This window comes from Rhamphochromis sp. 'chilingali', assembly GCF_963969265.1.
Source record: "Rhamphochromis sp. 'chilingali' genome assembly, chromosome: 7".
Lineage (NCBI taxonomy): Eukaryota > Metazoa > Chordata > Actinopteri > Cichliformes > Cichlidae > Rhamphochromis > Rhamphochromis sp. 'chilingali'.
In genome coordinates, this window is record NC_137934.1 from 35,140,782 (window position 1) to 35,155,951 (window position 15,170).

At 40.7% G+C, this 15,170-nt stretch overlaps 1 protein-coding gene across 1 annotated transcript; it reads right to left on the bottom strand.

The window, feature by feature from the left end:
• Window positions 1-4,427: 4,427 nt before the first annotated feature.
• Window positions 4,428-6,531, bottom strand: foxd3 (forkhead box D3). Its single transcript, XM_080887941.1, has one exon. It carries the CDS (start codon window positions 6,104-6,106, stop codon window positions 4,913-4,915), a length of 1,194 nt encoding a protein of 397 aa, XP_080744067.1. The 5' UTR covers window positions 6,107-6,531; the 3' UTR covers window positions 4,428-4,912.
• Window positions 6,532-15,170: the final 8,639 nt, after the last annotated feature.

A 15,170-nucleotide genomic window follows, 5' to 3' on the forward strand; every position in this document is an offset into this window, starting at 1 on the left:
TGTAGGCTAAATCCAAGCCAGAGGGCGTCTTTCTCTTTGTGACCTTTTCTTTTGTTGACACCATCATCTTTGTTCTCAAGGTGTTAGGGTTTGTTGGATGAGACATGTTCCTTGTGGTTCTGGCATCAATTATGCATAAATAATAATAACCTCGGACAACTGCTGATTTGCAATGACACTTTCATTACAACAGCAGCAGCCTATAACTCACTGGTACCCATTAGTTATTAATGCCCAGCCACGCCAGCTTTACTTTGTCATTTATTGCTTCATCTCTATGCCTTTTTAAATATTCAGCAACTGCTGTACCTACATTTACTGTCTGTAATCTCCGCCCAGGAGAAGGCTATAGCTTGTGGTGCAGGATGACCTAGTTATTATTAAAGGCCTAGGCCTTGCTTCCCAATGTCACTAAAGTCTATCATGTCAACAGTCATGTTTGCTACAGCAAGTCAAGCCGGATCAACAAATCCAGAACTTCATAGAGATTTCTCCTATTATGTCTTATTTGGGAATTGTGATGATAAAGAAGTCCTGCACCTTTTCAGATTCATTCTTGAGTGCATAATTAATTGCCATTTGGAAAAATCCTGCACTATTTGTGTGCACTTAATAGCATTTCAATTCTGTGCTAGGCTTTGAAAGCCTACGTCCAGAGGGGTGTTGTATCAGTCTGGTTCAGTCTTTCAGTTATACTTGGCAGTCACTCTCTGAAACAAAGGTCATGGTTTGCACTTTAACAGCTTACTTTGAACAATATCATCACCCAGATGTTTAATGTTCTGCATGGATCAGAGACTTCTCTGGTATGTTAAAGACACATCCACCCTCATAGGGTCCTGCAAAATGTGGAATTTTGGCTTCTGAGATTGCAGCATCATTACACTCTTAAACACTAAATTTGTGTACTTGGACAAGACAGATAAAAACTAAATGCAAATGAAGTTCAACAGCCATTTTTGCCTTTCGGTGGGACAGAAAGGAGGATTTAAATGGGCTCATGAGCTCTAACAAGCCTCAGTGCAAGTGGACAAATCACTATTATATATTCCTGTGCAACTGTTTACTTGGGTTTCAGTGAATGGACAAATTGAACTATTTTTCATGCATCATTGTTTGCAGTGATGTCATTTCCCAACCTGCTACAGGATGTTTTTGTTTTACTTTAGCATCCCACAGTTTGTGCATGGGCTTGAGTCCCAAACCTGAAAGCTAAAACTCATACAGAGTTACAGATGACTATACACTGCTCTAGCAGCTAATATTGATCACGCATAAGCAGCATAGTGTAACATCAGTAATTGTAAGTTTTTGGTTTTAAAGGTTGTACTGTGAAAAATAAAGTGCATTATGTTGGATATTAATTCAATTTCTCTATAAAATATTCCTTCTTAATCTACCTCACGCACTTTGAACTTAAGAGTTGTAGCAACTTCAACGGGCAGTGATAATTTCTCTCTTTCAGTTTTCTGTGTATAGGTCTTCAGATTCCCCCCCCCACCACCACCACCTTTTACGTTTTTTTTCTTCACACAGGACAGCACAAACGTATGTCTAACACAAAAGAGATCCAAGTAAAAATAAAAAAAAATGTTATGTTTTGTTTTTTGTTTTTCCCGATAATCTAACTTTAGGTTCAAAAAGAGCTGTGACCTCTTTTTATATCACGAATGCTGACTGGACACATTTATGCATTGATAATATACTAAAAAAAAGGATTTGTTACCTATCATAGCCACAAGCACAATCAGCACTAAAAAACAAAACAAAAATACAAAAAAAAACCAACCTCTACATAAACTCTTTCCGCTCAGGAGGTTATATGGAGGTAAAACAAGTCAGGAATCACAGAGAGAGAGAGAGGGGCGGGAGAGCGAGCTGTATTTACAGATTGTGCTTGGATACTAATATAGCCTGTCTGGTGGAGCTGTGGGAACTACAACCCAGGCTTTTCTCCACCTGTGCACAAGCACGTGCAGCTGCATGGCTCATTATCGTGTGCGCCCGTGCGGGCGGGCGCGCGAGCGTCTATAAATGAGCGTCTTCGTTCGTTTAGCAAATTGTGCGCCATAGTTTGCACCATAATTACACGAAACTGCGCTTGGTTTTGATGAAACAACAAGTAAGAAATAACTTTAAGCTAACGTAGCATAATTTTAATAATAGTAATAATAATATTAATAATAGCCATTAACTCTGTTATTGTTATTATTGCACTGGCTTACCCTTTAAGTAGGCCCGTGCTGCTAGAAATCTTGTTCATGCCTGTATTTGCAGCACTGCAGCTTCGGTTCAGGAATTTAGTGCTCTGTCGTTAACAAAAGCTTTGCTTTCGGTGTTTCCTCTCTGTGTTGTATCTTAAATATTAACACAATTAACGTTACCAATTTTTGCTTAAAGGGAAAAAAAAACCACTTGCAGATACTCTGCTACAATGTTACTACAAACTACAAAAATAATGGTAAATGGTAAAACATCACTTATGATCTAAAATCAAATTTGCAGTTAGATTACTCGGATAAATTTGTCCAGCAGGAAGTGTGTGTGTGCAAAGAAGAAAGAAAATTAGGTGGAAAATGTTGATGTATTATTTCAGGTTTTCACAAATATTTATTTTATTTATGATCACCCTAATTAAGAGCCGCAGGTGTATGTTGACGCCCCCTAGCGGCATGGATGTCACGGCCTCAAGGTGTTGTCAGCCTGCAACATCGCTCCTGTTGCAAGATCTCACACCCGGGCTTCACACTGCAACACTGCAAGTGTAATTATAGATGCTCGCATCCTATAAGACAGACGCGCGAGGCTGGGTTAATGTTGCTTTGTGGAGTCTGAATCCCCGCTCGTAGCCATGTACACACGTCACACAAGAAATAAATTAGAGGTTTAAATAAACAGGTTCAACAAGTGCAAGTTTGAGTCTTTTTGGTATTTAAAATTTGAAGCTTTTTCTGAATATTTCTGCATCCCCCAAAATTTCACTCACCTTTCTCTAACTGTACTCTTTAGCCATCACTTCATTGTAGAGCCTGCTATATTTAATGCCTTGTCATTTTATTTTCGCATGATCGAATGGCAAGGGAAAAAAATGGCAGAAATGATCAGAAATCTATTACGGGCAGTGCAATGCAGACAATGTCTCACATTTTAATTTATATATTATTTTTATGTTTCAGTAGATAAATAATCAAAGACTGGTCTTTAAAATAATAACATCACAGTCACTGCTGTAGGTAATTTGAATGATATCAATAGTCTGAATAATAATGAATTTAGTAAGTAGAAATGTCACGGTGACATTGGAGAAGACTTTTGCATCATCAGCACCTTCTTCGGTGTCTGAAAGTGAATTGGAGCGGAGAGAGAGGCCTTTTTCTCTTTCCCATGGGGATCAGATAAATATAGCCCCTAAAACCCCTCGCGCTCACCCTCTTTCTCTCTCTCTCTCACACACACACACACATTTACACATTCACACTCTCGCTTTCATATGCACACACGCACACCACTTGCTGTTTGTGTAAAAGTGATTAGCCAGACACAACTGCGAAATTGTTACCTTTATAGGAGCCAAGCCACAGAATATCGCGCAAAAGCGTACAGCGTGTGATGTGATGGTGAACCTGTGGTCTAAACTGTAACCCCCTGTCAGGGAGCATTGTCAGGAAATTCCAGGGTAAATACTTTAATAAAGGGCTACACTGATTTGTGCTCAATATTCACCTCTTTATGCCACATCCCATCATCTGAAATATGATACAAATTAGATGTATGCCTTCCTGCAAAAAGCATAAATATAAGGTAGGCATACGCGCAAATTTTCAGGATTGAATTTACTCTATAGCAAGCTAATCTCAAAGCTTTTACAAGTTTTTTTTATTTTTATTTTAAAATTTACGATTACATATTATTCATACACCTTTGTCAGTATTTTTAGTTATTTTTATTTGCATACTATTGTTAAATTGTAACTTTAAATATGTTTTTAAACGCTACCACGTCAATCGCAACAGCAGTAAAAAAATATATTTTGTTAAATTCTAATCCTTAGGAAGTGTAAAGTAAAGTGTAAAGTATAACTAATTTTTTTCTATTTCAATTTCTAAATAATGAAATACTTTGAATTATGCTGATAAAATGAAACATTGAAAGTAATGTTAAAAACATATATGTTATATATTATTATTATTAATAATAATATTTTATATATTCGATATTTTTAAGCCTGAAAACAGACAACAAAATAAGACAGCTTCGATTTTTTTTGTGTAGCAATATTAATAATGTATGCTTTACACGAACTGTGAAGTTATTCAAATTAAATTTACGATTATTTTTTTTTACCGTGAAAAATGTTCCCTTGAAATAATGCGATTTTTTTTCTCAAATCACGTGTCAAAAATGTTAAGAATGTTAATAATGAAAATTGATTTTTAATTCTTTCTTAGATTTATTTACAAATAAATTCAGTTTACAACACAATATAGCTACATAGAATTACATATATTTGTATTTTTTAAAAATTATTATTATAAACAGTCTCTTTTTTTCCAGAGGTTTTGTGTCTTGTATGAAAAAGAAGCCAAAGTAACTATGTCCAGTTGAGCTTCTGTTACAAAAGGAAAGGAGAAAAAAACGTAAAATAATTACCACAGATCTCAAACAGGAACAAAGGGGAGAAAGGAACAGGTAAAAGTCAAACTGGCAAAATCATTTGTCTTTTTTTATACAAATATTTACAAATATTACCTGTACAGAAAAAAATCTTCTTTTTCGTTTTTTGTTCTCTGTTTTTCAACAGTCTTTACATGGCTTTACAGTCCAGTGCTGCCTATAAATTTGTGCTTTTCACACTTCCCAGTAATAATGTCTCTATATAAAAATAAGAGTTTGCTTTCTCTTCGGTTTGAAGTCATTGTGAAGGCCATTTGGACACTGCCGCCGCCGCCGCTGAGGGTAAAACGTGTCCAGAAATAATATTTGAAGGTACACTGAGGATGGGCGCGATAGCGGCTGAGGTCCGTGTCAGAGAGAGGGACTGCGCGCTCAGCAGGGCCGACTGGACGGTCACAGGAGGCCGCAGGAAAGCCTGAGCTGCGCCCGGCGAGGAAGAGGAGGCACTGGACACCCCGATTATATTTTCTATACTGAATGAAGGTCTGTTTGAAGGCTCTGATTTGATCATAGACGCCGTGCTGAGACTACTGAGTTGAAGCTGAAGGCTCGGGCTGAGCTGAGAGTTGAACGCTTTTCTGTTTAGCTCCGCCGAGGGCAGGAGAGGGACGCCCGGGGGCAGCATGGGACCTACAGGGGGGATGTACGGGTACTGCAAAGCAGCCGGATGGGAATACGCCGCCGGGTGGATACCGTAGTGTCTCCCGTAGGGCCCTCCAAGACTGTACGCCCCGAAACTTTGCATCATGAGAGCAGTCTGGTCCCTGAGCACATCTGGCTGAACTCTCTTGAACCTTTTCCTCCTCCTGAGGAAGCTGCCGTTGTCGAACATGTCCTCTGAAGCGGGGTCCATGGTCCAGTAGTTGCCCTTGCCGGGGTTACCAGGTTCCCGAGGGATTTTTATGAAGCAGTCGTTGAGAGACAAGTTGTGACGGATGGAGTTTTGCCACGCCGGGAACTTCTCACGGTAATAAGGGAAGCGGTTGCTGATGAATTCGCAGATCCCGCTGAGGGTGAGCTTTTTCTGCGGGCTTTGCAGGATAGCCATGGTGATAAGTGCGATGTAGGAGTAAGGCGGCTTTACCAGGCTACTCTTGGGCTTCTGGATCGCACCTGGCGCTGCGCTCTGGTCGTGACCCTCTCCTTTTCCGGTGCCCGATTCTGCCTCCCCGGCGCTCTCGCAGCACGGACTCCCTACCCCGGACGTCATCTCCTCTTTCTCCACCTCGATCTCGTCTTCCACCTCCTCGTCTCCCGTTTCCCCCCGGAGGTCGTGCAAGATGCCGTCTCCTGGGCTGTCGCAGTCGCTGTCCACCCTCTCCATGCCCTCCTCATCTCCCTCGCCCACTACGTCAATATCCACGTCCTCGGCTGTGAGCACAGTTTGGCCGGACATGTCGCTGGCTCGTTCGCTGCCTCCAGACAGGGTCATCTCACTTCTTACTGACACCGTTTTATTTTTTTTATTATTAAAAAAGTCTCACTGCAGCCGAAAAAGACAGAGCAGCCGCGCGATCAGTGCGCTCGCGCTGCTGGTTGTCAACAGATCGGATGCTTTCCCCTCCCCAAAAATCTAAATGTGATCGAACCGGACGCCTGCCAGTCCAGCCGACAAGGAACTTCAAACTTCTACAAATATTTCTCCACTCGGTCAGTGAGCAGGCCCGGGGAGCAGCACGTCTCGCCTAGAAGTTGTTTTGCAGACAGCGCGACTTTTGCGCTCCGACGTCCCTTCTCGGTGCTTAGATTTCCTGGACGAGCGATATTTGGAGAACCGAGCCGAGATGACACATGCTGCTCTGAAAAAGGCCGGGGCTTTTAACAAGACTGTCTGATAGATTACTTTCCCTCCCCACTATAAGATATACTATCAGCGCTGGACACGTGGTTTGGTGACGACAGACGCCCCCCTGTCCTCTCTCCACTCTCCTCCCTCCACCCACCTCTCCTCTCCTCTCTGTTAAACCATGCAAACTGGAGTTGTTTCATGGATTTGTCAACAATGGGACATCAGCAGTGCTGCTTTCCGCTTATTTTTGTGTTCGTCCGTCATAGACCATTTAACGGTGGCAGAGGGAGGAGGAAGAGGAGGAGGGGGAGAAAATTGGCTCGCGTGATTGAAAGATCTGACGCGCAATAATGTGACCGCGTTAAAAAACAAACCAAAGCTTTAACTTTGCTAACGCGAACTCTGCTGACAGCTGCAGAATGAAAACGACAACAGCTAAGTTAACGGAATCTTCCTTCAAGTTCATGAATGTATTGACTTCTATATATATATATATATATATTTATAGAAACTGTTTAATTGTGCATGCGTAGTTTATTTTTAATCCCCACACTTTATTTTAGCGTAGAGTCCGTGCATGTAACTCTCCTTGAAAGGATACGTTAGACATGTTTTTTTTATTGATATTTTTGCTTGCTCTGTTCATTCGGTGCTGGAATTGCATGCCTCGGTGCTCCCAGCTTTAAAGCCCGGTCGCGTAAATCCAAGCAGCGAATGCAAAGCATGAATTCCAGTCTATTTATTCCCGCAGGATTTAGCCGAGGTGGGAAGAATATTGAAGAAGCGGCAGCAGCGACGATGAATGGGACGAATGCAGAATTTCCTTCAGAGTTTGGAAGAGGTGCTAACGACCCCCCCCCCCCCCTTTCCCCCGTGTCCGTGTCACCCGAGTTTTTGCATTTGAAAAAAAAGTAGGAAATGCGGGCAGCGGGTGAGTGCAAAGAGAACGTTTATTCACAAAAGCGTGAAGGTGAGCGGTGCAGGCTGAGCTCTGACAGAGGGGGCACGTCAGGTCCTTTACACAAGGCTTCCTGCGTCGCGTGCGAAAATCTGGGAGGACTGATAGGAAAGCACGAGCTGCTGTATTTAGGCCGTTTGTCAAAGCGGCTTATCTTAACGTTTGTGTGTTAAAATAAAAACAGCAATTTAGACATTTTCGAGCTTGACATAGGCGCCTTGAACGTACACACGGTTTCTGGAACCTCTCAGGAGGAAATACCTAAAAATCAGCACGAGCCAGTTACTTAATGTCAGGGCTTTATTCAAATAAAATTAACGATACAACACTGAATTATTATTATTGTTATTATTATTATTGTACTTAATTTGTATAATTTGGGGGTAAATTTGATCCCTTAAGTGCCTTCACAGCGCCTCTTCACCGGCACCTGAGCTGGCGAAGCTAAAAGTGGGATTAAATTAAAACACTATCATTAATAATGCGTGTGTGTTCGGGTCAAAAGGACGGAATCGTGGATTCCGATCGGACTGGCTCCGCGTTAATCTCTCGATGACCCGCGCGATCTGGATGTCCGTCAATACCGGGGCTACTTAGAAGATGAATCCAGAGGCTTGGGGTCAACTTTCATCCTGTTCCTCCGCGCGGCGAGAGTGTATTTAAGGAATCGCTTATTTGCTTTGTGGATTTGTCAGATTAAAACATAAAAAAAAAAGATATATAGTTGAGTTTTAATTGACAGATTTTTTTCAATATATATTTTTTCTTTTTAAAAGGAAAACTTTTTCCATCACAGTTCGTTCTTTTCTTTCTTTCATTACATTCGGGCGTTTAACAGCAGAATAACTCATGTTGGGCCCAATCAAGAATCCTCCTTTTCTTTGTCTTCTTACAGAAGAAATCTTTTACAGGAGCAAAATAAGAGACACGTGGGTATAGCAGATGTTTGATTTTATTTATTTATTTATTTATTTTTACAGTTTTCTTATATTTTTGTTTTACTTTAAAGAATCAGATGATCGCAGAACAGCTGTCCTAACCCCCCTCTTTTAGGAAAGGCAGGTGCAGCAAGCCTTCATTAAAAACAAAAAATAAAAAATCCCGGAGTTGCAGTGTTGTGTGAAAGGCGGCGTAACTGCTGATATAACCTGACTGCAAAAGCACCGAGAGGGGGTTTCAAACCCGTCCTTCCTGTGATCTTTTGAAGCCTCATAAATCCGCTTTTATACCTCCGCAGTTTGTTAATGAAAAGTACGTTTTAAGCACGCATGCACGGCTTAGCGCGACAAAACCTTTTAGTGTAATAAGCCATCTCGTTCCTGCATGAAACCAACGAGTGCAAGCAGGAGTGTCGGGGTGGCTGGGTGGAGGTGGGAAGAGGAGATGGCGGTGGAGCAGCAGAAGCAGAAGCGGCGGCGGTTGAGGCAGCACAGGTGATGGAGAGGAAAGAGCCAGCACATGTGATGAGTGCACGCCGTACCAGCAAGGTCACCGAACAAATAATTGTCATCATAATAAGGCATTATGCTCCCGCGATTCCTGCTTTCTGCCCCGTCCTCGTGCGTCTGTCCCTGGGTTCAGAGGTCACCTGCAGAAGCTGGGAGGTTGGAGGAGTGCGTTGCTCAGAGAGACTCTGGCGAGGCTAACGCCTCAGACTGCTAAAGAGCTGAGTTTGTCTGAATGAATAAAGGTGACAGGAGACGCTTATTATCAAAATTTGGTGGCGAGGGAAAAGAAAAGGTGAAGATATGTGACTTATAATTTATTTTTATTTAGTCTACCAGATTGGACAGCATGCTTATTTTGTGATACTACTACTACTACTACTACTACTACTACTACTAATAATAATAATAATGATAATAATGATAATAATAATAATAATAATAATAATAATAATAATAATAATAATAATAATAATAATGAAGGGGTGAATAATTTTAAAATAGTTGTAATTTTCTTATATACAAAGTATTTGTAAGTTGTATAAATATATACAAATCATATGTTTCTATAAATGTATTAATATAAATATTTAAAAGTATGGCTGTATTATATTTTTAATTGTCGATAATTTCCTGACACAGGCGTCAGGGCTTTTTAGAGTAGAAAACTACTGGAGGTTTTTTGGAAGTGCTGTCCTAATAACATCCCAATTGGCACACAAAAACATTCGGAGTACAAATAGCTTTGTAACAGCTTTTCCTGTAAAACTCTCAAAAGTAACTTTGGCGTAAAACCTCGCGTGCGCACTGGTGAAACCAGGATCTTTATTTTCCTGCAAAATATGCTTAAGACATCTGTAAAATGTTATTTTATATAATTATTCATTTGCATGTCTTGAGGGAGTCTTTGGAAGAATAAAACGTTGTGCATGATGCAAACATGACAATATTAATGCTCAAAAATGCAACTTTACATTGAAGCGGGCTAAATAATTCACATTCTTGCACGGATTTTCCGCAAAACCAGATCTTTAAAGGCAGCTCACTGATCAGGTGACAGAGTGCATCTCTAGGGGCAGCATGCAACTCCCAATGTGACGATAAACTGATACATTCTTATTGCGACCATTATGTTAATTATTTCACAGCAGTCAGTCAGATCTTTGGATTGTCACATTAAATAAAAAACGAAATAGCTCAATATTAGAATATCACAACAAAACTTTACACATTCTTCTTCCCCAGAACTGGATTTTTTTCACATTTTACTCGTAAAATCCAGAAGGCAGGTATGACAGCTTTTCACCTCCCCTCCTCTTTTTTGTGTTCGTTTCTTCCTCTTCTCTTTTGGAAATCACCATTTTCAGCCCTTCTCAGAATCCACTCTATCAACCTGCGAGTTTCTGTCAAACAATATGATGGAGCTCATTTTTTAACCCTCCCTCCTGCTGGATCGGCCGCAGCCAAATCTCTCACATGTCACGTCAAAAGCAAGAAAAAAGGACCTAGAATGGAAGCCAAAGATCCGAGCGTGTATGCTGTCTCTCTCTCACTGTGTGTGTGTGTGTGTTTGTGTTTTGTTGGACGTCCCATCTGTTTGACGCGTCTGTATAAAGACACATTTCAACAGGTCAGGCTGCGCAGTTGCAGCAGGTGATCCATGAAACATCGTGCCTTTACTCACTTTACCATTTACAGCTCATTCACGGGCCGTTTTTGGATGCTAATGCGGTTTTATATTTTTAATGGGGATCGATTGAGCGATAATATCACGTTTAAGGGGACACACCCCACGCCTTTCTATTGATTTCCCAGTCTCAAGTTTAGGTCTCCTACTTACAGCCACTGTTTTCCATCTTCCCTTTAATAGTTTCCCCCCAGATCAGCATGCTTGTGTTTCAGGTAGGAAAAGAAAAAAAAATCAACTAATTTCTTTCATTATTTGAAAAAAAATTGGGGGGATTGCACTCTTAGTGGACACTGGCGATATCTGGGTCAAGCGGCGAGCAGAAATAAACTCATGCACAGCTTAAACAGCTGTCTGTCACTAGAATAAGTCGAAGACCTTTTTTTCTAGCCTGATGATTTTCGTGTTGTGACATAAAAGATAATTTGAAATAAATCAAGCAAACATGAGAAACAACAATAAAATAAGAGAACGTAATATATGAAAATTCGGGAAAAAAATCAAAAGATTTTATTCCCGTAAGAGATGTATCTGGTTACAAAGAAGGACACGTTACTTTATTGTCGCTTTGAATTAATATTGACTGATCATTTTCACGTCCTTTAATGTACACAAACCACATTTTTTCATTTGTTTTTACATAAATTTGTATTACAATCTAATATCAAATATTTTAACTCGTAAACACGCCGGCCTTCGCCCCTGTCCCACCCCTACGGCTGCCCGTGAGTGAGAAGCCCCCAGGAGAAGGCTGGTTGCGTGGAAACTCGCAGGTGCTGGTGGGAAAGTGACACCTTCAGTTAAATGCAGCCGGATTACCATGCCATTGTGTGCTTGTTAAATACGCGCGGTGTCACCCTATTTGTAGGTTCATTGTCATTCAGATTAAGGACTGAATCGGAATATCACTGTGTTGCGATTCAAGCCGTAAACAGTGCAAATTGGCCCAATTGCGGGCATTTAGCGCGGTGCCAAAACACGCACACCTCGTCTTTGAACTGAATCACTGAAAGAACAGTAAACGATGTGCTAATAGTCACAGCCAAAGATGTCAAATGATAAAGAAAGCATCTCAGAAATACCTATAATAGCGCTCACAGGTTCATCTCCACGTTTTTAACCAGTGTGTAAGTTTCAGAATAAAAAGTGAGGAAATCAGTGCATTTAATAAACGTTTCACTGGATTTTGATTGTATTGGCCCTTTGTTTTCAGGAGTACACTTGATTTGAGGTTATTTGCCATTGCAAAAATTCTTGAAATGCAGAACAATAAAAAAAAAACCCTTATCTCACATTTCTTTGATTTCACAATGAAAATCTTCACGCGCCAGTATTAATGTTTGCATCCAAAGCACCTTTTCCCCATAAGCATGGAAGAGAACTCTCATTCAGCTCGACCCCTGAACTCAATATCCTCCTGCTTATTGATGCATATATATAAATAAATGTAACATCACAGTAAATTACCTCCTACATCCCGCCTGCCCTACACGTAATAATACACCTTCACATAATCTGTCAAGTTCTTCACAGAGACACTTTACCTCTTCACGAACCCAATTATTGTGGGAGAAAAAAAATGAGATAATGAGACAAAAGCTTTCGGTCGGAGAGGAATGGTGTTTTCATTGTATGATTGACCGAAATGTGTGTTTGTGTTTAAAACGTATGACTTACAAAGAAGCTTAAAATGATGTATAAATGATGTATAAAAAGGTCTAAGATCACATTAGTATCACTTGTCTATAACGTGCTTGTTCTCTTGCAGGCCTAATATTATTCCTTTAATCTCCAAACATAATATTTTACATTTAATGTATGGCTTCCCCTATTTGCGTTATTTAAAAAAATGTCCTTGCCTGTTATTCCTGCGGGGAAGTGCATATCACACATCCTAATCAAAGTCCTGGTTCTGTCCGTTGAAATTAAGGACTGCACCTTTAAATTGTCAATTACTCTGAGGTTAAGTGGACTGAATAGACCCAGTGATTCAAATCAGGTGTTCCACCTGATCGCACATTGCTATCTGACTTCATTTCATTTTTACCCCAGATGGCGAAGTGCATTTCACACACAAAGAAAACATAAACTTACTTCGTTTCAGCAAACCTATTTTTACTCCCCTTCCAGTATCCATTTAAATACATTTAAACTGGTCATGAACACCTAAAGAGTGCCTGAGTAGATGTTGCAGCCTTTAAGCTATGCTTCAGTTCTCTTTCACACTAAATGCAGCAACAGAACTACAGCAGTAAAAATACACAAAACCTTTATATAAAACACAAGATAAAACCATCTAAAATTATTGCAACAGTGTTGCATTACAATATTTGCTTTTAGGTAGAACGTCTGCAGATAATAAAGCAAACAGCATAGCGGGGTTAACAACAAGGTTATCTCCCTTGCATCCATGCAGGGAGTCCAAAGTAAGCATCAATATTTTACAATCCCTCCAGAATCCTCTTCAAAGATGTAATCAATGCCTCCTATTCATTATCCATGTGTATGTCTTCTAGGTATGGCCTTTGTCATTAAGCAATAATTCTCTTCGCCACAGTCCCACATTACTCTGCAGCTCCATACTTTTACAAATGCCTCGGGGCTATAAATACTAATGAAATCTCTTTGCTTAATTTGATTTTGCTGGTACACTTGCAGTTATGGCTGAACTTTCCCACGAGAGAGGCTGATTGAACACTTTCAAGTCCTTATGGAAGCAGGAAAACATTCCAAAGAGCTGGGGAGATCATTTCCATAATTACCCCGATTGGCAGCCTAATGACCTTCTGTGACAATAAAAAGATCTCTTGTTAATTCCATTTCTGTCGCTGACATTCAAGAGATTCCTATCTTACATGTTTGAGGGTTCACAAGATAACAAGTGTACTTTTTTTTCTCCCTGTCGTTTTTCAGCGAGCAAAAGAGCAGCCCCATTCAGTTTGGCTCCCCCCAACACACTGCAGCGATGTGCCTCCGCCTAGCTCTGAAAGGGATCTGCTTGTGCCTGCATGGCTCGTCCACCCTGCCCAAAAGTTGGATAATTTATGGGCCTGAGGGAGATTATAAAGATGGATCTTTGAGGCAATCAATTCTCATGTTGCGTTTTGAATGGTGGGATAGAAATGAAGTGCAGAATAATTAAAAAGATCACAAGTCCCCCTTCGCATGTAATAATGAGTAGCTCCAGAGGCAGTGGGCTCTGCCACAGTGCCGGAGGAAGCGCCTTTGATTTGACTAAGAGGACACCCGGCCTGGTCCAACACTCTGCTGCACAAAAGGGGGGATTTCACCCACCGCCACACACTGAGCCAGCCTTGAGGACTGTGTGCTTGTCCACCAGCGAGATCATAAGCAGATACTGTTGTCACAGGAAGTGGCGGGGGGGGGGGATTGTTGCTTGGATGTCAGAGTTGGCATGAAAAGTGATGGAGGCGGCTGTTTGGAATATGTTTCACAATGCTCAGTGTTATGGGATTTTAAAATAAAATCCATGCGCCCTTTGCATATGAATTCGTGTCAAAATGTACCATCAGCCCTCTGCATGCACAACTGTGAGTTGTTGTGTCCTGATGTAGTCAAATACAGCCTTTTTTATACTTCTGAATGCATTAGGCCAAATGTGAGACTTGTGTTTGTTGGTTGGCTTTTGGAAAATAACAAATTTCTGAGGAAATGTCTCGGTCCAGTCAGGCTTTGTTGCATGAGTACACTCAAAGATTGATAGAGGCTCAATTTTTACACGCACACACCACAGCTTCTCAATATGATCACAAAATAAGGCAAAAAGGACACTGTTATGAGCTTGGGAGGGTATCTTAGAAACAGATGTCTGCGTGTGTGGCTGCTTTTCTCTGCTGGATAGGGGGAAATGTAATGACACCTGGCAGCAGGCTCACACTGAATATCATTTTTCTGGTCACTTGGTCAACTCAATGTTGGCGAATTGCACACACTTTGAGAGTAGAACACAGCTGCAGGCAGCAGTTAGAGTAGATTTTCCTTGTAAAAAGGTGTTAACATGTGTTAAGTGATAACCTTGCATAGTTCTTTTATGTAGTCGAGATCAAGTGTACGTGCAGGACTCGTGATTCATCCTCCTGATGGTTCTGAAAAATGCATTTTTGGTGTGGAGTTTTCTAATGCACTGAACAAATAGAATACCAGTGTGGCAAATCTCAACGAATGAGCTAGGGCATGATGATAAATTTGCAATGTTAATATCTGGAAGCATTGGGGATGATTGAGTGTTGCTGGGCAGCTACAGTTGTTTACTTAAAAAGATCAATGGACACAGTTTTGTTCTTGAGCCAATATAAAAAGTGACAGAATGTAACAGAAAATGTGAAAAATTCCGACAACGTTCAGGAGATGTGCATGGGTCAAAACTGCTTTTTTTTTTTACATTTCTTTTTGACACATTGAGAGTCCAGATTCAAGATTTTAAACCTTTTGATCAGTACTTGTGTAGTATTGGTGGTATTACCATAATGATAAATGATGTACGTAGCTTCAAAATCATGTGTTTGAGTGTTTGTGCAATTTGTGCATGTAACAGGGCGGCCCTTAGCGGCTGGAAACACAGTGAGATGGACCAAGGCAATTGTAGTGGAACAAAGT

Coding starts and splice junctions, on each gene's coding strand:
- foxd3 (XM_080887941.1), bottom strand. CDS start 6,106: ATGACCCTGTCTGGAGGCAGCGAACGAGCCAGCGACATGTCCGGCCAA.